This window comes from Sturnus vulgaris, chromosome 21, assembly GCF_052056855.1.
Source record: "Sturnus vulgaris isolate bStuVul1 chromosome 21, bStuVul1.hap1, whole genome shotgun sequence".
In the NCBI taxonomy this organism is placed as follows: Eukaryota; Metazoa; Chordata; class Aves; order Passeriformes; family Sturnidae; genus Sturnus; species Sturnus vulgaris.
In genome coordinates, this window is record NC_142263.1 from 4,241,035 (window position 1) to 4,264,433 (window position 23,399).

A 23,399-nucleotide genomic window follows, 5' to 3' on the forward strand; every position below is an offset into this window, starting at 1 on the left:
GCGCTCGGAGCATTACGGCTCCCCCCCCTCCGCCGTCCCCGGTATCGGCGGGCGCCGCTCGGGGCGCCGCCGCCGCCGCCGCGCCCGCAGCGGAGCTGTCCGCGGTGCTGACCGCCGCCGGCCATGGGCCCGCCGCCCGCGCTGCTCCTGCCGCTCCTCGCCGCGCTGCTCCGCGCCCCGGCACACGGTAAGCGCCGGCCGACACCCCGGGTCATCGCCGCCGTGCACACCGATCACCCTTCGGTACCGGGTGGCCCCAGCCCGCCTCCATCGCCGTCAAACTTTGCCAACTCGTGCTCGCCCCCCGGTGCGGAGGGGACGCTCCCCATTTTCCTCCGGTGAACCGAGAATCCCCCCCCTCCCTTCCCGTTATCCGCCCCACCGCCGCCCCCTCCGGGGACGCGCTCAGCGCTTTGCAGCCGGGCTGGTGCAACGCCGCCCCCGGCAGGCTCCGGCGGCAGCCCCTCTGCCGGTGTTACCGGCGGGGGGGAGCATCGCTGCACCGGAGGCTGGGCAGGCACGGCGGGACCCGCTCTCGCGGTCACCGAGCCCTTCGAGCCTTCCTCGAGCTGGCTACGCCGTGAGCCGGTCCCTCCGTGCGGTCCCCACTGCTGGGTGGAGGGCACTGGGCGCATTCGGTTCTTTCCCCCCTCTTCCCTGTCCCTCCAGCTCCGCGGGGGACACGGGGGACGCAGAGGTGGCGGGTGTTGGTTTGCCAAGGAGAGCAGCCAACACCCAGCTCGGCTCCTTGTCTCTGCCACCCGTGGGGCACCGGCAGTTCGGATGCCTCGTGGCTCCGCTGCTCCAAAAATAGGATTGAGAACCCTCTGAGGCTTGAGGAGACCTGCCAGGGATTGGGGTGCACTGGAGCACTGTGACCATGCATGGGGCGATGGGCGGGTCGTGGTCCAGCGCTGCTGGCCCCGGTGGGATGCGGGATGTGGGCACCGGCTGCAGGCAGCAGCCGTGCGGGGAGTTACATAAACTCCCCATCTGGCAGCGGAACCCAGCCAGGGAAGGGCGCCGTGGCCCTGCGCCCGCTGCTATTCCCGGCTCGCTCTGCCGCCTGGGGCTGCTGCCACAGCCTTCTTTCTTGGGAAAAAGAGTGGATGGGGACAGCAAGTGGGGCAATGCCATGGCACCCCCATCTTCTGCCCTGCCAGAAGGGCAGCAGAACTGGAATGGGGGGTCCATGTCGCTGGCTCTGTCCTGGGAGCAGGGTGCTGAGCAGGGCAGATTCCCCCCAAGGGAGGCTGGTGCTTACTGTGTCAGTTTAATGATTTCTAATGAGCAATTACCTCTAGTCAGTCCCCTAATTTCTGAATATCAATAAAGTTAATTAAACACTGCATGTGTATTTCCCAGAGTCTTAAAAGTAGGGATGCCCTGAGAGGTGCTGAGCTTTTCCCAGGGCTGGGACCCATGGGGTCCTGTCCACCCTGTATCTCTTCATCACGTACTGTGTGGCTCGTGCCTCAAACTCCCCATCCTCCATCAGGCAGGGCTCCCAGGCAGCACCCAGGGCTCCATGCAGCATTGCCATGCTCAGTGTCACTGCGGCCTTGACTTGGCATCAATGGGCTGGTGCATTATGGAGATGAGCCATGGGTCTGAGGGACATGGGGTCAGAGAGTTGTGGACCCCTCCTCCAGGTTGGGGAGCTTGGTGATGTGGTCACCAAGTGAGTGGGGGCAATGCTGGGTCTGATCCTGTCTCTCTCCTATGCCAGCTGTGGGACACGACCAGCCCCTGGTGTCCACAGGGATTTGCCCCAGCAGAAAGTGGGGTCTGGACCCCATGGCATTGGTGCAGCCAAAGAGGATGGTGCCAAGCACAGCTCCAGCAACCCTGCCCCACTGCAGCCCCTTTCCCCAGCTCTCCAGGGCCATGGCTGGCCAGGCATTTTTCTGGGAGTCGTCTTAGCCACACTGAAGGGAGCTCCTTGTAATTTGGGCTCCTGGCAGCCTGAGGCATTAGGAAGCAGCACAGGCTGTGGCAGGGGGCACAGGGCCTGGCTGTACCCCCATGAGCTGTGCCACGGCATCCAGCATCAGCCAGATGCACTGTGCCCATAGGGGTGATGTATTTGGGGGACACGGTGCCCCTGGGGATGTGGGTGTGAGGAGGGGGCTGGGGAAGGAGGCAGGCTCCTGCTCCAGTAATTAACGGCGCGTGTGCTCGTGCCCTGCGTGCCTCGGAGGAGTTCGTCACCGCCACGCTGCCGTGCCGCCAGGCCAGGATTATCTGGATAATACTCTTAAGCCAGGGAGCGGGAGGGCAGGGCTGTCCCGCGGGGATGTGGGGCTCAGGCTGAGCCAAGCACCCCCAGCATTGCCCGGGAGCCTGATTGCCGCAGGGATCGTCTGAGGGTTTGCAGTGGCGGGGATGAATTCAGCGCAGGGTGCTGTGCCAGGCAGGGCTGCCAGGCAGAGTCAGAGCAGTGGGAATGTGGGCAAAAATGGGGTGCAAAGAAGCTTGGGCAAGGGCATGACAAGGGCACCCCCAGGCGTGGTTTGGAGCAGGAGAGAACCCCCCGACTCTGTGCTGCTGGTGGGACCCCCAGGCTGGCGTGGGGCTCGTGGGGTTGTCGCTCCCTGTGTGCAGCCCCTGCCGGGGTGGGGGCTGAGGCTGACCCTGGCTGCGGGGTCTCCTGGGAGCACCAACAGTCCCCGGGGGAGGTGGATGAAGTTGTGTCTCCAGCGGCTCTGACGGGAGAGGATAATTTCGCCTCCAATCAATTCTTTAAATGCGCACAATTGAAAGATTGCCTCTGAAAGCTGCCTATAACCAGGGAGGTAATGGATTCCCTCCAGTTGCAGGCAGGAGCTCGGGAGTGGCAGCATCCCTTCCTCCTGCTGCTGGGGAGATGGGGACAACTGGAGGACCAGCACTGCTCCCACCACGAGCATCCTTGTGTGGGTGAACGGGCTGCCTGGACCCCTTAGAGGCAGCTGGGAATGCCTTTATCTGCCTGGCTCGCTGCCAGCCTGCCTGCCCTCTGCTGAGACCTGGCACTGCTCATCACATCCTAGGAGGTGCCAGGGGGTCCCATTGGCCAAGGCTGGGGATCTGCTCGGCCCCCAGCCTGCAGGAGAAACAGCAGGAGCCAGCCTGCACGCTCGCTGTGCCAGTAGGAATTATTACATATATAATTTAAATGCAGTAACGAGCTGTGCTGAAGGGATCAAATATTAATCAGCTGCAAGAGCGCTGCTCTGACCCTGTGAAAATGGAGAAAGGTGCTTGAAATGCCAGATCAGCCAGTGGTGGGCGATGAGCGAGGTGATGCTTGGGCAGGGCAGGCTCTGGTGGTCCCCAGATGCCCTGGGGGGTGGCAGCAAGACGAAATGTTGGCTGTAAAATCAGCCCTCAGCGGCTTCCAGAACTGGATGGTTCATCCTCTAAGAAAAGCGGCACTGGGGCAGGATGTGGGGCTGGCGGAAAAGACAGAGTTCTGGGGGCAGCTGAAATACTGGCTCTGGCAGGAGCAGGCGGCGATGGGAGGGAATGGTGTCTGCAGGAAGTATGACATGGCTGAGCAGCCCAACGCGGAGCCCGACAAGCAGCTCTCGCTCGCCTCCCGCAACCGATTTCAATTACTGTCTCTGGCAGTGGGCGGAGGGAAGGGGAGACGGGAGCTGGGTGGGCAGCGTGGCTCTGCTCACCCTGCCTGACTCCTGCCCACTCTGCGCAGGCACACCCAGCACCGAGGGGTGCCCCGAGGGCTGGGTGCCCCTCTGCCACCCAGAGGGGTGAGGTGTGCTGGGTCCTGGGGGAGACCAGAGTTTGCACAGAGCCCCATGGGGGCCTGGCACCTACACCACGGCTCCTGTGGGGTGGCACAGAGTGGGTGCTGCCCAGCAGTGGGGTATTCCTCACAGGAAATCTGGGGGGAGGGGCTGATTTGGGTGCTGTCAGCCCAAGGAGGGGGGACATGGCACTGCACAGTGCTTGGGTCTGAAATAGCAGCAGACGTACAATTTATCACCGCTGCTGCCACGCAGGGAAATTGCTGTAGAAACCCATTAGCTCCGCAGGGAGAGTGGGGAAGGGGATTACATGGGCTGTGGGTGGCGAGGAGGGGACAAGGGCACCATTGGCATCCAGAAGGTGGGAAGGGAGGGAAGCCCCCGGGATGGGCACCCAGCTGCCCGCTGGGTTCTGCCCTCATGCCCAGCCGGTGTCGGTGGTGCTCGGTGTGTCAGCCGGCGCTCGGCCGCCGCGATGCTCCAGGGAACCGGTTGCGGTGATGTGACATGTGTCAGCGGGTAAATGACTGTTCAATTCAAGGAGAATTGCAAAACATACAAGGTCAAACGCTTCCCCGCCAGCGCTGCCATGAATATTAAAGCCGAGCTCCTCCGATAGCTGCCAGGGCTGGCGGCCGCACTCGCCAGTGGTGTCCCCGGGCACCAGGGCAGCCCCTTGGGTCCCTGCTCCAGCTGCTCTAACAGTCTCAGCTTGGCTGTGGGCATCTGGGGTCACTGGTGGTGCCAGGGTGGAGGTGACAGGACATGGATGCCAGCATAGGTGCCAGGTCGCCATGCTGGGTGCCAGTGGTTTGTCGGTGGTGATGGCTGGGTGGAAGAGGAGCTGGCTGCACCCTCCTGCCCGTGCCCACCCGCCCCTGCCTTCACCCTCGCACCATCTGTGCGCTCCTGCCTGCGCACGCCCACCCCTGCCTGCATCCCAACAATGCCTGAATTCCCACGCTGCTACACCTGCTCACCCACCACCTGCACCCACCTGTACTCCCTGCCTGCTCCTGCCCACTCTGCCTTCAGCACAAGCCCTGCTCTCTCCCTGGGGTCCTCAGGGCCACCAGGGCAGGGGGTACGTAGGGATTTGGCATCAACAGGGTGTGTTCCCTCTCCTGTTCCTGTTATGGAGGTTGGGGGTGGTTCAGGGGGCTAGAGGCCGTGGGATGGGGAGGCTGTGAGTGGGGGAGCGTGGCGTCGGCTGCCTGACAGCTCATTCATCACAGCTGCTGGCCCTGGCCACGGGGGCAAAGCCAGATTGGATTTTAAATTAGAAAATAAACCTAGAATCTTGTGAGGCCCAGCCCTTGCCCTCACCCTGTGCCAGGCACCTGCCTGCCTACGCCTCTCCTCTCCTACAGATGGGGAAACTGAGGCATGGAACACCACTGTGCCACGGCGCTGTGATGCTCCTGGGGCCACCGAGGGCCCTGCCCTGGTCCCTCCCTGAGCTGGGCACTCTGTTATTGCTTTCTTGGCGGGCAGCATCGATCGGTGCTCCCTGGGCGGCCGCGTGCCGCCTTATTTATTTATTTGTGACAGCAGGCAGCATCGATTCCCGCCGGGGGGGCCTCCGCCCACCACAGCCGGATTAGTCTCTGGCATCTCCCGGCTGCTGTTAATAAACTCCCACCCGACAAAGCCAATGGGAGGGATTAGGACCCCGTCGCTGGTGTGACTATGGCCAGCATGCCCAGGGATGCTGGCATATGGCTACTGGGGACTTGACAGCCCCTGCGCCCACCCTGAGTTCAGCGGGGTCACTGCTGGGTGCCAGCGACCAGAGGGGTGTGTGCTGGGTAGCCAGTCCCACGTCAGCAGTCCCCGGTCACCTTGAGGACATGGGAGGGACATAGCTGTGGCACTGGAGATAAGCTGCTTAGAGACATCTGTGGAGGTGGAGGATCTAATACTGTGGTGTTCATGGGGCATGGGTGGCAGCTGCTGGGCACCTGCTGCCTTCCCACGGTGTTCTGAGTCTCCTGCATCCCCAGACTGTCGAGAGTCGCAAGGAGTCCCAAGTCAGGAGTCCCAAGCATCCCCTGGTGCCAAGAGCATCCTGTGGTACCCAGAGCACCACACATAGCCCAGGGCAGTGCTTAGTGCCAAGACACTGCCCAGCCCAGGGTGTTCAATATACAAATGGGACCTGTGATAGGATCCTTGCTGAGAGGCCTGGCTTTAGCCAATAACTTCCATGGGGACCACAGTGCCCCCCAGCATCCCAGGCAGGTGAGATGCTCATGGATAGGAGTGCCCAGGGGGCTGGGTGGGCATCTCTAGCCCAGCCTTCACTGCACAGGGCAGTGGTGGTGATGCAGGGTCCAGCCCTGAGCACTAATCTGCTGTTAAAGCCTAACGGAGATTTTGGCGCCCTTCAGTATAAACTCATTAACTTTTATGTTCTAATAAATGGATCCTATTAAAATATAATTCTGGCCTTGCTGGGGGGCAAGCGAATCTCTCAGAGCTGGTGCGGGCAGGTGTCCCGGCTGTGCCTCTGTGCCCTGGGCATTATCATTGTCCCGGTGCGATGGCAGGGGGGTGGTGGGGACAGGGGGTGGGTAGCAGCGGTGTGAGGATGCCTGCCAGCACCCAGCAGCTCCCCACTACGCTGCACACCCAAGATAATGTCTCTTAATAGTCCCTTAAAAGCAGCAGTCGCAGAGTAATTAATCTTCGCGGGGCCCTGCCCTGCTACGGATAGGGATAATTACCCGGTAATTGGCAGTATCGTGTCATCAGTGCCTGTGCACGGCGGCAAGACGTGCCCACGCGCTACCGTGGTCTCAGAGGGATGCTGGGTGTCAGCATGGCATCCCCTCTGCCGTGGCACTAAGCTGTGCCCAGCAGGAGAGGGGACGGTGCTGTGCCAGATCCGGGAGTGGGAGATGCTGGGTGACTCATTAGGGCTGATTAAATTCTTTTTTATTTTTGGTTTAAAGGCCGTAAGCTGCTGGGCTGGGCATGCTGGGGATTTGTTCAGGGACTAATGCCCGGGAGGGACACGGGGCTGTGACAAGGGAATCCCTGTGATTGTGGGTGGGAGAGGGGGGAGCATCGATGTGGTAGGGGGTTCCCTACAGACTCACACTGCTCAGGGACAGCCTGGCTGGAAAGAAGCTGAGCTCTCTGGCAGCCTGGAGAGGGTTCCAAGTGTCCAGTCTTCTGTGACATTCCTGTCACAGTTGGTCATGGCAGTCATGGTAATCACCTGTGTGTCTGCACCCTGGGAATATGCAGTCCTTGGAGAACCTTGGCACGGGATGGCCACCTCTGTTGTGAAGGATAATCTGTGATCAGGGACACCCAATCCCAGGGCTGTCCCCATCTGGGCTGGCTCACAGGAGGAGTGGGCACCCCTTCACGTGGCACAAGCTGCAGATGTGCATTAATCAGCCAGCACTTATTTGCCAAGGCTGCCCCAGTGAAAGGTATGCTAGGGAGAGGGTGTCATGGACCCGCTGCCATGTGGCTGATGCACTTGTTTGCCATCCTGGTTTTGGGGGAATTTTGGTGTGCAGGGAAGTGTTAGCCTTAGGAGCAGCACTGGCCTGTGGTGCAGGGTTGGGCCCTGGGAAGTGCTGGTCCCCAGTGCAGCACAGGTCTGTGGCACTGCACCAGCATCACTCCCCAGAGCTGCATCCATACCTGATACAGCATCAGCCCATGTCCACGCTCTGGTCCCAGGTGCACAGTGTTGAACTATCACTCCCCAGTGCATCACCTGTTCCCTGTCAGTCCCCAACACACCAGCAGTCCACAGGACCCCAGAATCCCACACTCTTTTCTCCCTCCAGGTTTCAACGGGCTGGCGAGGAAGACCGGGGAGAGCGCTGAGGTGGAGCCGACGGCGCTGCCCACGCCGGCGGAGCGGGAGGCAGAGGCTCGCTTTGTGAGCACGGCGCCCACGCTCAAGATCCTCAACCACCACCCTCTGCTGGAGGACCTGCTGCACGAAGCCTTCCTGAAGAAGGACTACCTGGCCCAGGCGCCATTCCTGCCTGCTGGCGCCGGCCCTCTCCTCCCTGCCGGTGCCCTCCAGCCGGCCCCCGGCCCCCCAGAGCCCGAGCCCTCACCCCGCACCCCTGCCCTGCCCCGGCCCGCCTTCCCCACTGACCCGCTGACCACGCCAGCAGGGCGCCCCGGGCCATGGGGGGAGGCGTGGGGGGCTGTGCCAGGTGCAGACCCCTCGTGGTCCCCCTCTGGAGTGCCAGAGTCAAGCACTGCATCCCCCAGCCAGGCACCCACCACTGCCAGCACATCCCTGGCACCCCACACCGGGGCCACTGTGGTGCCGGGGGATGAGGAGGGGACCACCACCACCTCCACCATCACCACCACCACTGTCACCACACTGCAGGGGCCAGGTGAGCGCCGGGGAGGGAGTCAGGTGGAGCTGAGGTGACGTGGGGCTGAGCTGGGGTCTCTTCTGTCACCAGCTCCCTGCAACCGGACGCTGGCGGGTCCTGAGGGCTGGCTAGTGTCCCCAGAGCCAGTTGGTATCCCCTATGACGGCAGCCTGGACTGCACCTACACCATCTCTGTCTACCCTGGCTATGGCGTGGAGCTCAAGGTGAGCTGAGGGCTGAGGGTGGGACAGGGTGGCAGGGGCCTGCAGACAAGTGTGGCGTGTTCCCTACTCTGTGCCACGGCTGCGTGTCTGTGCAGGGCGCAGCAAACACACAGCCTTCCCTGTCCTTGTCCCCATTCCTGTGTCCCTAAGCTAAGAGAGCTGGCTCAGGGCATCGCCTACCCTCAGGCCCCAGCACAGAGATATGGGTATATGAGCTGGTGGGATGCACCATGATCCTCTGTGTGCCCACCAGCTGCTGTGGCTGGCACCCATCACAAAGAAGTGTTGCGAGATTTAATTAACAAAGCCCTGATGGAGAAGGTGTGAGCAGTGGCAGCAGGTGCCATGCTGTGCTGCAGGGCCGGGAACACCCAGCACCCATCTGCCAGGAGCAGAGGCTGACAGGAAAAACCCGGCCGTGCTGAGGATGTGTGCTGCTCCCGTCAGTGGCACGTGGCCATGTGTCCCCATCTCTGCTGAAGCCACCACAGGGCAGTGCCATGGCTTGTGGAAAGCTGGTGGTGAGCCAGAGGCAGCATCTCCAACACCAGCCCTTCTCCAGCTCACACTCACCAGTGCTGCTGCTCCTCACCAGGCATCATGGCTTAATTAGCATCATTAATAGCAAATTGCTCCAGAGGGCGAGGCTGGCTGTCTGCAGGGCTGCAGGTGTGGCCTGGCTGTGCTGTGGTGCTCTGGCAGAGCCGCTGGCTGAGCCCTGCTGCTCTTGGCATGGGGGATGATTTATGGCACTGCTAACCATGTTTGAAAGGTGCTGCCCTGCACAGACAAGCTCCAGTGGGCTATCGACCACAGAGAAGCCACTCAAGGACCAGCTCCGTGATGCTGTGGTGGTGACACTTGTGTCCTCTGCAGGTAGAGAACATCAGCCTGGCAGAAGGGGAGACGCTGACGGTGGAGAGCGCGGGAGGCCTGGAGCCCAACCTCCTGGCCAACGAGTCCTTCCTGCTGCGGGGCCAGGTCATCCGCAGCCCAGCCAACCTCCTCACTCTCCGCTTCCAGAGCCCCCGGCCCCCCAGCCCTGGCTCCTACCACTTTCACTACCAAGGTATGGGGCTCAGACCCCTCTGCGCCCTCCATGAGCTTCCCTGCCAGCATGGTGATAACTTATGCACCAGGAGTTTATCTGTCTTTTAAGTGGGCACTGACTGGGTGAGGAACGCTCATGGAGAGCTAATTGGCCTTAGCAGTTATGGAATCATTTAGCATAATTCTTGGCAGCCATAGGCACTGTATCACTCAAGCCCTGCCACACCTAGGCATTTCCCAGAGTCTGGGGAGGCAGTTTCTGGGTTCTGGGGGAGTCCACAGCTCCTCACCCTTGGTAACACCACCACCTGCCCCCAGCCTACCTGCTGAGCTGCCCCTTCCCGGCACGGCCGGCTTTCGGGGAGGTCTCGGTCAGCAGCCTGCATCCTGGTGGGGACGCCCGTTTCCGCTGCTCCACGGGATACCAACTGCAGGGCGCCCGCCGGCTCATCTGCCGCAACGCCACCCGCCCCTTCTGGAGCGCCCGCGAGCCCCTCTGCCTCGGTAAGCACCGGCACCACGGGGACACGGGACAGCCGGCACGGCACAGTCACCCACTGATCGTCCCTCTCCCACAGCGGCGTGTGGCGGGGTGGTCCGGAATGCCACAGTGGGACGAATTGTCTCGCCCGGCTTTCCCGGGAACTACAGCAACAACCTGACGTGCCACTGGCTGCTGGAAGCGCCGGATGGCCACCGCCTGCACCTTCACTTTGAGAAGGTGTCACTGGCAGAGGACGATGACAGGTTTGGCTCTGGAGCAAACTAGGGGGGCTAGGGGTGTGGGGGCACCCTGGGGCACCCCTCATGGGGCCATGTTCAAGGATGAGTGCTCCTGGCTATATCCAAGGATGGGATCTGCCATGGATAGGTGCCATTAGTCATATTTAAGGATGGATGTTGCTCACCATGGCAAACTGTGGCTACCTTTGGCCATTAACCACAGTCAAGGACTGGTGTTGTTGGCCATATTAAAGGAAGACAACCTCTGGCCATGCCCGAGGATGGAAACGGCTGAGGTTGGAGGCTACCATCCATGGGTGCCATTGGCCATGGCCAGCACTGCACCCTGCCCTTGTCCCTTGTCATGCCGTGTCCCTTGTCATCGGCAGGCTCATCATCCGCAATGGCAACAATGTGGAGGCACCGCCGGTGTATGACTCCTACGAGGTGGAGTACCTGCCCATCGAGGGGCTGCTCAGCACCGGGCGCCACTTCTTCGTGGAGCTCACCACTGACAGCAGCGGGGCCGCTGCGGGCATGGCGCTGCGCTATGAGGGTATGGGGCCAAGGGTGTAGTGGGTGACCCAAACATCCCTGTGCCCCACCTGGCCCCTGCAGACCTTTGCCCCTGTGCCCACAGCCTTTGAGCAGGGGCACTGCTACGAGCCCTTTGTCAAGTATGGGAACTTCACGGCCAGTGATCCTCGGTACCCTGTGGGCACCACGGTGGAGTTCAGCTGCGACCCGGGCTACACGCTGGAGCAGGGCTCCACCATCATCGAGTGTGTCGACCCCAGTGACCCGCAGTGGAATGAGACAGAACCAGCGTGCCGTGGTGGGTGCTGGTGCTGGAGGGTGCCAGGGATAATTATGGATGGGGCATGGATGCTGCAGCCACTGTGCTGTTGTGTGTGATGGAGCTGAGGGACATGGTGGGTGCTGGATGTGGGATGCTGCAGTGGGTGCTGTGGCGGGTGCCCCAAGGCAGAGCCAAGCCAGGCGTATGCCCACAGCGGTGTGCAGCGGGGAGCTGACGGACACAGCTGGAGTGGTGCTGTCACCCAACTGGCCAGAGGCGTACGGCAAGGGCCAGGACTGCATCTGGGGGCTGCACGTGGAGGAGGACAAGCGCATCATGCTGGATGTCCGCGTGTGAGTTGTGGGATGGGCTGGGGATGGTGGGATGGTGGATCTGTGCACTCCCAGCCCTCACAGCCTCACTTCCCCAGGCTGAGGCTGGGCTCGGGGGACATGCTGACTTTCTATGATGGGGACGACCTGACGGCACGCATCCTGGGCCAGTACACGGGTGCCCGTGGCCGCTTCAAGCTCTATGCTTCCACTGCTGATGTCACCGTCCAGTTCCAGTCTGACCCTGGTGCTGGTGCCTTTGCCTATCGGCAGGGCTTTGTCATCCACTTCTCTGGTGAGGCCCACAGTGGGACAGTGTCCCTGGTGTCCGCAGTGTCCCCCATGCCCTGCTCAGCCTTCCATGCCCACAGAGGTCCCCCGTAATGACACCTGCCCTGAGCTGCCGGACATCGCCAATGGCTGGAAGACGTCCTCACAGCCAGAGCTTCTCCACGGCACTGTGGTCACCTTCCATTGCTACCCCGGCTTCCAGCTGACCGGCACTGACCTCCTGATGTGTCACTGGGACCTGACATGGAGCGGTGACCTGCCCTCCTGCGAGCGGGGTGAGTGGTGCCCACCAGTAACCCCCTGCCCTGCAGCGCATCCCCAGCCACCCTCACCATCGGTCACTCCTGCCTGCAGTGACAACCTGCCGGGACCCTGGGGATGCTGAGCACAGCCGCAGGGTGGTCTCCAACCCTAAATTCCCGGTGGGAGGCACCGTGCAGTACATCTGTGACAAGGGCTATGTCCTGGCGGGCGCTGGGACCCTCACCTGCCACGACCGCGCTGCGGGGGGACCCAAGTGGAGTGACCGCCTCCCCAAGTGCATCCGTGAGTCGGGCACCCCCTCCCCGGGCATATCCCCCAAGCTGATGGTGAGCCCTGATACCACCCTACCACTGCCTCGCAGCGGAGACGTACGAGCCCTGCCACAACCCCGGCGTGCCGGCGGGCGGGCGGCAGAACCCGGAGCGGCGGCTGTACCCGGCGGGAGCCACCCTACACTTCTCCTGCACCGCCGGCCGGGCGCTGCTGGGCGAGAGCAACCTGCGTTGCCTGCCCGGGCACCCCTCACGTTGGAGCGGCTCCCCTCCCATCTGCAAGGCGGGTGAGATGACCACTCCCCACCCCAGCACCCCGCCAGCACAGCTCAGCACCCCACTTCTCACCACTGGTGTTGGTTTCTTTCTTCCACCTCCTCCAGCCTCCTACGATGAGTTTTACAGCAATCGTAATCTGGATGGTAAGGGCAAGGGTGTGTTGGGGTCCCAGAGCGTGGAGGGGCACCCACGGTGTGACCGACGTGGGGTGTCCCCTGGGTGAGCCCCTAACTCTCCCGGACAGCTGTGGCCAAGGCCGTGCCCTCGGGGACAACGCTGGAGGGCACCAACGTTGCCATCGCTGTCTTCCTTCCTGTGCTGGTGGTGGCCCTGCTCATCGGGGGCATTTATCTCTATTTCTCCAAGTGAGTGGCCTGCTGGCCCCTGTCACCCCATAGAGCCCCGCGGTCCCCCCACTGCCCACTCCAGCTGCCCTTTCCCCACAGGCTTCAGGGGAAGCCAGCGCTGCAGCTGCCCCTTGCTGGCTCCCACCCGTATGACCATATCACCGTGGAGTCGGCTTTTGACAATCCCACCTACGAGACAGGAGTAAGTAGTGGCCCCCACACCCCCCCTGTGCTGCCATCTGGGGCTGGGCACCCTGGGGACCCTGCATCGCATGGCCCACCTGTGCCAGGGGCTGTGCATGGGCTGGGCCAGGTGTGGGACGGGGTCATGTGTTCCAGGAATCATACATTAGATAGGACATCCATCTAGGAGCAACACAGGGAATGGGACATGCAACCAGAGACCACTCAGGGGATGATGTATCTATCCAGAATGGACATCCAGTTAGGGACCACACACAGGGTGGATCCAGGGACCACATGCAGGGTGGGATATCCATCTAGGCACATCCATCTAGGCACCACACAATCTGGGATATCCATCCAAGGACCATGTACAGGATGGACATTGATCCAGGACCCATGCACAGAATGGGACACACATCGCCAGGGCTATCTGTAGTCTGGGATGTGCCCCCAGGTCCTTATGGGATGGGAGAAGCCCTATCCCTGTCCCAGGCACCCCGTTGCACTGCCGAGTGTCCAACCCCTTGCAGTCTGTTTTCTTTGCAGGACACGAGGGAATATGAGGTGTCCATCTAGGTGTGGGCAGCGTGGAGCTGGGCGCTGCAGCCACCCCTCCCGGGCCCCCCCGTGCCCACCGGCCCCCGGCACGGGCTGGGAACACCTCTCCCAAGGAGACTCAAGCCGAGCGCTTGGCAGGACCCACCTGGGCACCGGCCAACCCCCTGCCACCCCCAATCCACCCGGACCCCCGTGGGGTCTGCCCGAGCCCCACTGTCACCCAGCCCCCCGCACTGGGCTCATGAGAGGCTGAGCCAGTGGGGGTCCCTGGACCCCATCCTGCCCCCCGGCCCCTGAGCCAGTGAGGGTCCCCGGACCCCACCCTGCCCTTCGGGCTCCATCCTTCCCCCCCAATCCCCGCAGGGGGAAAACAGCAGCCCCCACAGTCCCTGCGACGGAGGAGTGACACAGGCAGGGGGAGCAGTGCTGTGGGGACCCCCAGGTAAGGACAGGGCTCCCCGGGGCTGCAGCGGGGAGGGGACAAAGCCCCGCGGGGTGGGCGAGGGGCTTGGGTGGCCATGTGGGTGCCCTCCCCCGTCCTCGCCCCCCACCCAGCACAGGGCTGGTCCCCCTGCAACCCTGTGTCTCCCACCGCCGCCACGCAGGGACGTGTCCCTCCCGTGCCCCCAGCATGCTGCGTGTCCCCCCGGCCCCCGCTTGCTTCCCCCTTCCCGGGGGGGTCCCTTCCGCCACCAGCGTGTCCCCCCCCGCGCGTCCCGGCACCCCAGCGCGGCCAGACCCGGAGTGACGGGGTGGGCAGGGGCACCGGGCATGGCTGTGCCCCCCCCCACCGCCGCGTCCCGCCCGGGCTGGTGACCCCGGCCCCTGCCGCCCCCTCGATCTGGAGGGGACACCGCCCCCCTCCCCATCTTTTGGTTGTTTCATTAATAAAAACTGGTGTTTTAGAAGAAGTGATGGCGTCTTCCTCAGCGGGGCCGGGCAGCTTGGAATGGGGATACACCCACATACACCCCCGGCCTGGACCTTGAGCCCACCTCACAGCTACCCCGATGACATCCCAACCCCATGCCCTCCCCTCCTGCGCTCTCCGGGGTGTGGGTGGATGGGGCACTGTCGCTTTAAGAGGCGTGGCCGCTGCCGGGGTGACGTCACAAATAGACACCGATACCCGGCGCGCCGCGCGCCGCGCGCCCCCTGCCGACCGACGCGTGCCGCGCCGCCCCGCCCCGCGTCGTTACGTCACTGACGTCACCACTACCCCGCCCGCCCGTCCGCTGGAACGTGACGGCATCCACGCGCCTGCGCGAGAAGAGGGCGGGGAAGGGGCGGAGACAAGCGGGGCGGGGCGGAGCCGCGCGGGGCGGTGCTTTGCGCACGCGCAGTGGCTCCGCGTGCGTCCCACCGCCCCCCCGCCGCCGCCGCCGCCGCCGCGCCAGGTCCGCGCGCGGGAGGCGGCGCGGGACGCGCATGCGCGCGGGGCGGGCGGGGCGGGGGCGCGGAGTGCGCGTGCGCGCGGGGCCCGGAGCGTCGGCGCCGCCTGTGCGCGGGGCGTGCGCGGTGCGTGAGCGGCCGCGGCGGGCGCGGGGCCGCCGCCCCCTCCCTCCCTCACCCACCCACCCCCTGCGCGGCAATGGCAGCGGGCGTCGGGCTCCCCGCGGCCGCCCCCGGGCACGGCTGGAGGAGGAGGAGGACGACGCGCAAGCCGCAGCGGCCCGTGGGATAGGCCCCGCCGCCCGCCCGCCCCCGCCGCGCCGCGCCCCCCCCCGCCGCCTCGACGCGGAGCCGCCGCTGAGGGGCCGCCGCACGTCCCCGCCTTGCTCCCTCTCTCCGGGGGGGGCTCTCGGGGCCGCTCCTGGGCTGGATGAATGTGGGAGAAGATGGAGACCAAGACGATCGTCTACGACCTGGACACCTCCGGGGGGCTGATGGAGGTGAGGCCCGGGACGCGGCAGGGGGGGCCGAACCGGGGAGGCAGTGGGGCTGCAAGATGGCGAGGGAACCCCCCCACCCCGGAGCCCCGTGGCCTTACAAGGAAGTGCGGAGGGACGGAGGCAGCTCGCCCGGCCCCCGGAGAGGCCCTGCTGGACACGGGGCGGGCGGGGCGGGCTCGGCCGGGGCTCTGTCCCCCCCCCGATCCCCTCCCGGAGGGCCTGGGGCCGCTGTCCCCCCGGCGGGCACGGGGAGAAGGGCGCTGGGTCAGGATCCGTGCAGCCCCTCAGAGCCCGCTCTGTCTGTGTGTGCATGTGCAGCAAATCCAGGCCCTCCTGGCTCCCCCCAAGAGCGAAGATGGGGAGAAGAAGAGCAGGAGGCTCGAGAAGGAGCCCAGGCGAAGTGGCAGGGCCACTAACCACGATAGCTGCGATAGCTGCAAAGAAGGAGGGGATCTGCTGTGCTGCGATCACTGCCCCGCCGCTTTCCACCTCCAGTGCTGGTAAGGCTTAGCGCTCTCTCCCTCCGGATCTGCCCAGAGCACCTTCCCTCCGGCCGCTCCCGCTTCCCGTTAGGTCCCGGGGAGGGGGGGACGTGGGGCCGGCTGGAGCAAACAGGAACAAAAAGGCGGTGCAAACCCCACTCGGGTCCATCGTTCTTGAGACTAATCCACGGCGGCCGAGGTGAACCCTCTCCTGGCTGCTTTCTGGAGGGTTGGGGGTCCACCCTCCTCCTTTCTTTTTGTGCTGAGCAGCGGGCGAGAGGCCTGGAGGAGGAGCGAGGCCGCTGGTTGCGCGGCCTGGCTGCCTTGGTGCTGCCCCTGCCCGGCCTTCCGCCCCCCCCAGCGGGAAACTTCCCCACCTCACCCCTCTCCAAGGGTGCCTGGCTTGGGGGGACCCTCCGGAGGGCCCTGGCTGGAGAGGGGGAAGCCCTGGTGGCGTCTCTGCACCAGGCCTGACGTTCCCAGCGCTTCCGTGCTGCTGCAGCTGCTGGGAATAATGGAGGTTGCTGTCTCTGTGTCTCCCTGCCTCACTGTTTACAATATGGCGACCTTCCTTTAAATTATATTTTTATTCTCAGCGCCATTTTGGCTGCATATATGACTTCCAAACCCTCGCAGCGCTTCTCACAGTATCTCAAACATGAAAATACCTTCCCCGTGGAAATCCAGGCCTCCAGACTTTAACGTTGGCCGGAGTTATTCCTTTCCCTCCTTTTTTCCCTTCCTCCTTGCTCTTTCGACCTGCTTGTCTCATCCATGGGGGTGTGTGCTGTGAGCTGGGGGGCTGTCAGGTGCTCTTGCTGGGAGTTGTGTGGCTTTGTTGATGAAGGCAGAGCTTTCTGCATGCAAATCTGGCTGCCGGCTGGGAATCGAGGTGCGTGTGGAAGCGGTAGAGGCAGAGCTCGAGGTGCTGGAGGCTGCAGCAGGATGGGCTCTTGCTGCCTTCCCTCACAGCTTCCCAAGCTCTCCCGGCACAAAGCTACATCACGCTAAAAGCGCCTCAACTTTCTGCCCCAAAGTTTTTCCTTTTTCTGCACCCGGAGCTTGGATGCATCCGAGTCCGCTTTGCCGAAATCCCTCCTTTCAACAGTTGACACAGGCGGGCGGTTTGTGTTAAATTAGCACAGCCAGAGTGGATAATGGAGTGGAGGAGGGAGTGGGGCAAGTCAAACAGCTGGAGTTTGGGAGTACAGAGTATTCTTCCTTAGGGGAGATTTTTTAACCACATTCCTTTCTCTCTTTCATGCTTTGGAGCTTTGTTTGCCACCCTGTTACAGCTGTCTCCTCTGCGCTTTTTTTCTCCCTCTGTTGTTTTTTGGTTTTGGTTTTTTTTTTTTTTTTTGCTTTTTTTCTGATTTTCATTTACTTGCTGGCTATTCTGCATTTGTATGCTAATTGAGGGTCTCAGAACACTTATTAAACTGGTTGGTGATAGCAGGGAAGCTGAGTGTGCGGTCACAGTTCTGTAGGGAGTGTCCCGTTAGCAGCGTGTAGCCAGGCAAACCCGACAATGCTGTAGCATGCAGCCATGACATCATCCCTCCTTACCCTGAGGAAGTGCTACTGGTGGTAGTGCAGATCCTCTAATATTTACTAGGAGGGTAGTAATTATAATTATTTTTCATCCAGTGTCCTTGATGAGCTTTAATTTAAGGGTGGTTTTTTCCTTCTGCCGGGCACAGTTGCTTTCAGATGCAGCTGAACATATCCTGAGCATCCTCTTAGCGAGGCTGGAGCAATGGCTAAAACTTCACATTTTGGAATGGAAGAGCTGTAGAATGTCCTGGTTGACTCTGAATCCTAGTTAAGTCTGACCATAAATGAGACCACTTTGTGCATGCCTAAATTTCATGGCTTAATTTGGCGATATTTTTGTAGTTAGTGAGTGGGAAACAACCAGATAAATCAGATACCTGTAAAGCTTTTGCTGTACCTGAGTTAGCTGCATTATAACTGTATAAAAATTTTATATAAAAATGTATGTATCTTTGTCTAACTAGTCACTCTTCAGAACAGAAATTAAAATACTCTCTTTCGCTCCATTTGTTGCTTCCTCTGAGGTTTCTCAAGTGATCCCTTTGACAGTAGCCCAGACCCTGCTGTGGGAGATGGCACAGTGTGTAAAGGCTTTGTCTGAAGGCCTCCAGCTTGGGCCTGGTTCTGCCTCCTTCCCTCCTGGACCTTTGTTGGACCCTTGGCTATGGCCTTCAGGTGACCTAGGTTGTCTCAAAGGGATGCTCAGGTTTTGTTTTTGTGTGTCTTCCCATTACCGCCTACATTTTGCTTAAAACAAACTTCCGTTCTGGATATAATCTTAGGCATAAAGGCAGCACTTGCAGCTTCCTCTCTGCCTCCTTTTTTTTATTTAAAGAATAGTAGCTGTAATGCAAGGCTTGGTTTAAGTCACTTGAATAGCACTGCTGGGGCACTCTAACTGATTTGTGTTGACAGCTTACCTGTTCTCTGAATATTTATTGTGAGCTTTAGTACCGGGTTGAATTTATCATCAGTATAGCATAACAAAAATTAAGAAGTAGCTTTTAATTGGTCTAGCGTTTGTCTAGTTGCTTACAGCTGTATGGGAGAGGCCATATTATGAAAGAAACAGATTTTCAGGGGTATGATTGGTACAAGTCATGCAGTCAGCTGGAGACAAACCCAGCTCAGCTTCCCAGGAACTCGTGTTGCTCCTTCCTGTGTAGAGAAGGTTCTTCTGTATCAAGTTGTTTAGGCTGTAGGTGAGAAAGTTGGCTTTGCTTTGTGTGACCCTCAAACTTCAGCAGTTTGCCTTAACTTCAGTTTAGCACTTAAACCCGTTGTCCTCTGCTGAAAACAGAAGGCACTTGGCCAAAACTCCCAAAACTTTCCGAGTCTGATAGAATTACACATCTGAGGTGGTAAATAACAAGTTTTGTTGGTACGCTGTGGAACGACTGCTCTCCTGAGTTAATGTGGGTGGAAGTGACTTCCCAGTTCATCTGTTGGGGTGTCATCTCTTCCCACAACTCCCTTTTGGAGTCACTGGTTCAGTGTAAAGCTGCTATGGGTGCTCTGAGAGGCCATGGGTCTGGAGGATTCCAGCCTGGCTGCAGATGAACTGACCTGGTGGGAGGGATACAGGAAAGTGTGAAATCCCTGCCAGATACTTCGTTTCAACATACTTGGATTAATATCACAGTCAGGTGACTCTCTTAATGTTTGAATTTACAGAGAGAGGTTTTTTGGGTCCCTAGTAATTCTTGAAAACAGGACGTGGGATTTTTAGCTCTGAAGTTGGTGTTTGGTTCTGCTGTTTGCACATAGTCTGATGCTTTGGGTAACAGTGCAGAGTGCATTTCCATCCTTATGTTCTGCCTTAACCCAGGCCCCCAGGGGTGGTGCACACTCCTTCTTTACATGATTGAAAACCAATTTTCCAGTGCTACTTCTATTCTTTCCCATTTATATCCTCCTCCTGGCAATGTGATTGTTAGAATTCCCTGTGTTTTCTTGAGCTTGTAGTGAACTTGATTCACATTGAAGCGGGTTTGCAAAGTGACTGATGTTGCAAATTCATTAGGAAGGATTAGAAAGATCCCCGGGAGAGGAAAAGTTTAGTTAACAAGCTGGGGGAGGGGAGTGACAACAGGAGAGAGAACCAACAGAGAACAGTTTTGTGTTTGTTTTTTTTCTCTCTCTTTTTTGTTTTTTTTAAAAGTCTCCCTGCCCGAGTTTCTGGTTGGAGGAGCCCAAAAGCACAAACCTCCCTGAATGCTGCGGTTCAAGTCCCTCTTGTAAAATCTCATGCCGCTGGCTGTGCAGCTCTGCTGGCATGGCAGAGTGACCTCAGTCCCTTAAAGCTGACCAGTTATGTAAATGACAGTACCAATTTTGTGGCACTACCCATCAAAAAAGGTTCCTCGTAGCTGGGCTTCCTCACTGCTGTGCTGGGAGAAGTGTGTTGTGTCCTTACCAGGGCCTGCTACCTCCATCAAACTTTTTGTAACACTTCCTTGTGTTTATATTTGCAGTGTTTGGCTCATTTCCCCTCTGATTTGGCAGTCTTCACCCAAGTGCTGGTGTTGAAGAACGGGAGTAACAGAGCTGCAAAGTGCAGCAGAGGAAGCTAAACCAGAGTTTTGGTATTTTCTATGAGTCACATTGTTTTAGTGGTTCGAACAAAGAATGGAAAAAAGTTGTGTTTGGCTGGTAGGACTCGATAACTCTTTCCCCACCTTATTCAGTCTAAAATGCCTTGCTTTATCTTTGGCATTTGTTCTAGCTTTGGGTTTTTACATGAATATGCAGTCTGTGAGGGGAGCAAAACAATGGCCAGTCTATTGTCTCAGTTAATGCTTCCCTTAATGGTCATCTTGGGCTGCCTCAGGTGGTTCAGGTGAATATTAGAATGGTTTGAGGTATCTCCTGCTGCAAGGAGTAGCAGGATGTCCAGGAAGGTGCTGGAGATGCAAACTTCCTACGTAATAGTGGCTAGGAACAGGGTTTCAGTACATCAAATTACATCACAGCTTCAAAAAAGCTTGTAGCTTTAAATGCAGGAAGTTTTTATTATGAGGCTTTCTGTTTATTTGGGTTTTTTGACAGTAAATGACTGGCAAACCCTTATTTTAATGTTTATGTAATTGCATATTGAAGGTCAGAGTAAGCTGTTCTGTTCCCAACATTTAAATGTATCTACCTTAACCGATACTTTGTTAAAACAATACTGGTTTAAGTATGTGCTTTTAAGAAAACCCCAACTTTTGTTTTTATGTATCTCTGGTCCTGATATTTTGAGAGCCTTGGGGCCAGCCTAGGCTAGATCCTGAGGCAGGAGGAAGTGATTGCCCTGACTGGGTTTCTGGCAGCAGAGGGTCACTGCGTGTGCGCCTGCAGATGTGGTAACATGATCAGTCTTGGCAGCTCTGCTCAGCAAAGTTGTACCAATGAGATTTTTTCACTCTCTTTATTTTGTCCTAAATCTCTCCCTGCAAAGGCAGATTAGGTCAGCCTAAATCTATGGACTTCAGCAAATCATTCACACTAAGAATTTGATGAACTTGTGATTGGGTGACTTGCAAACTACCACTCTCACCTGTGTGTATGGGTGTTGCTTGTGTTAAACTGAGTGTGAGCAGATTTTGCACTGTGGGCAAGAAATGGGGATTTGGATTGAGCTGTGGGTCTCTGCTGCAGTTCCCTACATCACTGTGGAGTGGTAGGAGCGTGGCTTTGGGATTCGAAGTCGAGGAGGAGGATGTTTAACTACTTAACTTAGGCTTTGCCTTCAGACGTGGCTGCTGCATGGACTGGTGTTACATCAAACACCCGCATTGTTCCAAAGCTGTTTAAAATGGCACAGTGGGAGACTGTGAACAAGGAAAATTCTCCGTGGTTTAGTACCTTGGCTTAGGCAAGTGCCAGTTTTATGTTGACCACGACTTGTGGAACTGAAAAGTCTTTTTTTTGTGCCGCTGCGAGGTCCATTTTTGAGTTGATTCCTCAGGAGCAGGAGGCTGCAGCGGTTTGCTTCGAGGTGGGGTTCACTGCTTTGTTCCTGCTGCTCCAGAGCTGGTCTTTCCTGGTATGTCAGCCTGCAGGCATGACTCATGGGAGCCTTTCACAACATGGAAAGGTCTTCCCAGAGGAATTCCAGCTCCTCCAGGCATTTGCAAAGGAAATTCTTAATTGGATTAGATTCATAATACTAATCTGCTAATGACTGTTTGTTATGGAGATCTTGGCACTATCTTGTAAATATATTCACCTTCTTTTAGCTCGCCTTATGCCTTTTTATCACATACATGCTCAGTGTTGTTAAGATTGTACTGCCGCCAGCAGATCTGATAGTTGGGAATGGGGGACTACTGTGTTTATTACACAAGATCTTATAAAGCTCATAATTCTTCCCTCTCTCGCTCCATTTCACGGTGTTGTTTAGGTGGGGTAGTAAAAGGGAAGCAGTGGTAATTGGCATGTCTGACATCCGGCTGTACTTCTCTTACCACGGGTGGGAAGGACACCCCAGGTGGGGAGTGCCTCTGTGCAGTTGTCAGTGACAGAACTGTGTATTTTTAGTAACAATCAGGAGCAAACAGGCATCTCTCCCTCCCTTAAAAAGGGCCTTTTTTTGTGTCGTAGGTGTTGTGGTGGCGTGGGGAACACCTGCAGGAGAGCAGGGCTCCTGTGTGTTTCCCTGTGTAAGACAGTCAATTTGAAATTTCAATTGTAGCATCGATACTGAAACAGTTTTTCAACACTAACATAAATTCTTCCCATTATTGACCCACAACAGTGGCTGTTAAACTGCTTTTGTTGCTAGACTGACTCACTGGTATGTGTCAGGTTCTGGAGTTTTTACTGTGCTATGCAGCCTTTCTTAATCCTTGAGTCAGTACCAAATAGCAGGAATCTGCTGTGAAGAAAGGGAGCAGTTACTTCCAGAGTAGGAAAGAGGTGTATCTCCCTGAAAGCAAATGTGATAGTCTGAATATTTAGGAAGTGCTGTCTGTTGGAATATAAATCATGTGAGAAGGATGTACCCGTTTTGTTTTTTTTAAACCAGTCAGGAAGTTCTCTTGGACTTGTGAAAATGCAAATGTATCTGGGGATATAACATGGCTTTGTTACAGGGGTATGAAAGAAGTGAGTGTAAGCAAAAAGCATCTTGCCACGTCAGGTTACTGGCTAGACTTGCGATTTTTGTGACACAGATTGTCAGAGCTGGCTTTTCCTTCCTATAGTAATCGATTTGTGCTGTGTCCAGCTCCACTGCTCACTAGATGTCTGCCCAGCTTCCTCGAAGGAACACTGCAGTATCCAGTAACTCTGTAAGCTGAGTAAAAATAGTGTTCTGGCTTCCCTTTAATAAAGGGTTGACAGATACCAGTTGTAAGGCAATCACATACCTTTACAGGCTATGGAGTAAATGCTCCCTGTAGCCAAAAATGAAGGGGGGGGGGGGTGGAAAGTTGTATAAATCATTCTTCCTGTTGGTGTATCAGATCTTGAGCACAAAAGGCAAAGAGCATCTCAGCCAGCTGGGGGGAATCGAGTGCCTGAACCCAACTCTAACCCATTTCTGCTGACGTCTGCTCTGCACGATCACTGGAAGCAAACTAGATGGAGCTGGAGATTACCGACTTTGAACCCTGCAGAAAGCACTGGCCTGAGGATACAATTTAGCAGGCTGAAAACCCCATGCTGAATTTCTGGCAAGCACTAGTGATTGGTGTGAAACACCTGCCTGTACAGCCTCTGACTTTGGGCACGGCATCATGTGAGCTTCCCAGTGATCTCCGTCTAGAATAGCAACAGGAGCAAGATATGAAGGTGATCTGGAAAAGGCAGAAAAGAATGTATGCCCTGCTCTAAGGTTTGGGGGGGGGGTTTGGCTTTTTTTTTGTGGATATTTCTGTCTCTGCTCTTTTTTCTCTCCTCTCCAGCGTTCTTGGGAAAGCCTAGTCCACATGTAGATGTCAGAATTACACTTCACTTGTGCCTGTGTGAAGACAAATTCATGATTTTGCTTTTATGGGTCTGCCCTTCATCCTCTTCTGATGTGCTGCTTTCCTTTTTTCCACCTTATTGCAG

At 58.1% G+C, this 23,399-nt stretch overlaps 2 protein-coding genes across 3 annotated transcripts in view; both read left to right on the plus strand.

The window, feature by feature from the left end:
- The first annotated feature begins 123 nt into the window (after positions 1 to 123).
- Positions 124 to 14,346, plus strand: SEZ6 (seizure related 6 homolog). Its single transcript, XM_088176967.1, has 17 exons — positions 124 to 187; positions 7,559 to 8,128; positions 8,201 to 8,334; positions 9,211 to 9,403; positions 9,703 to 9,888; positions 9,963 to 10,131; positions 10,497 to 10,663; positions 10,748 to 10,942; positions 11,121 to 11,259; positions 11,337 to 11,533; positions 11,610 to 11,804; positions 11,884 to 12,075; positions 12,155 to 12,352; positions 12,449 to 12,487; positions 12,589 to 12,709; positions 12,791 to 12,893; positions 13,408 to 14,346. The coding sequence occupies exons 1-17, from the start codon at positions 124 to 126 to the stop codon at positions 13,438 to 13,440; spliced, it is 2,895 nt and encodes a 964-aa protein (XP_088033093.1). The 3' UTR covers positions 13,441 to 14,346.
- An 809-nt stretch (positions 14,347 to 15,155) lies between these two features.
- The window catches only part of PHF12 (PHD finger protein 12), a 31,922-nt gene continuing 23,678 nt past the window's right edge, over positions 15,156 to 23,399 (plus strand). The window contains exons 1-2 of one of the 2 annotated variants that reach the window (XM_088177093.1): positions 15,156 to 15,327; positions 15,646 to 15,827. In XM_088177093.1, coding sequence (XP_088033219.1) covers positions 15,262 to 15,327; positions 15,646 to 15,827 — 248 coding nt within the window. In that variant the 5' untranslated portion in view covers positions 15,156 to 15,261. The remainder of the gene's footprint in view (positions 15,328 to 15,645; positions 15,828 to 23,399) is intronic. The other variant, XM_014876495.2, reaches the window with a different exon arrangement.

Bases quoted from the DNA above. Each gene is read 5' to 3' on its own strand.
- SEZ6 (XM_088176967.1), top strand. From the start codon at position 124: ATGGGCCCGCCGCCCGCGCTGCTCCTGCCGCTCCTCGCCGCGCTGCTC. The intron at 12,353-12,448 runs GTGAGATGACCA...CACCTCCTCCAG, and splicing joins CCCTCCCATCTGCAAGGCGG to CCTCCTACGATGAGTTTTAC. The intron at 12,710-12,790 runs GTGAGTGGCCTG...CTTTCCCCACAG, and splicing joins ATTTATCTCTATTTCTCCAA to GCTTCAGGGGAAGCCAGCGC.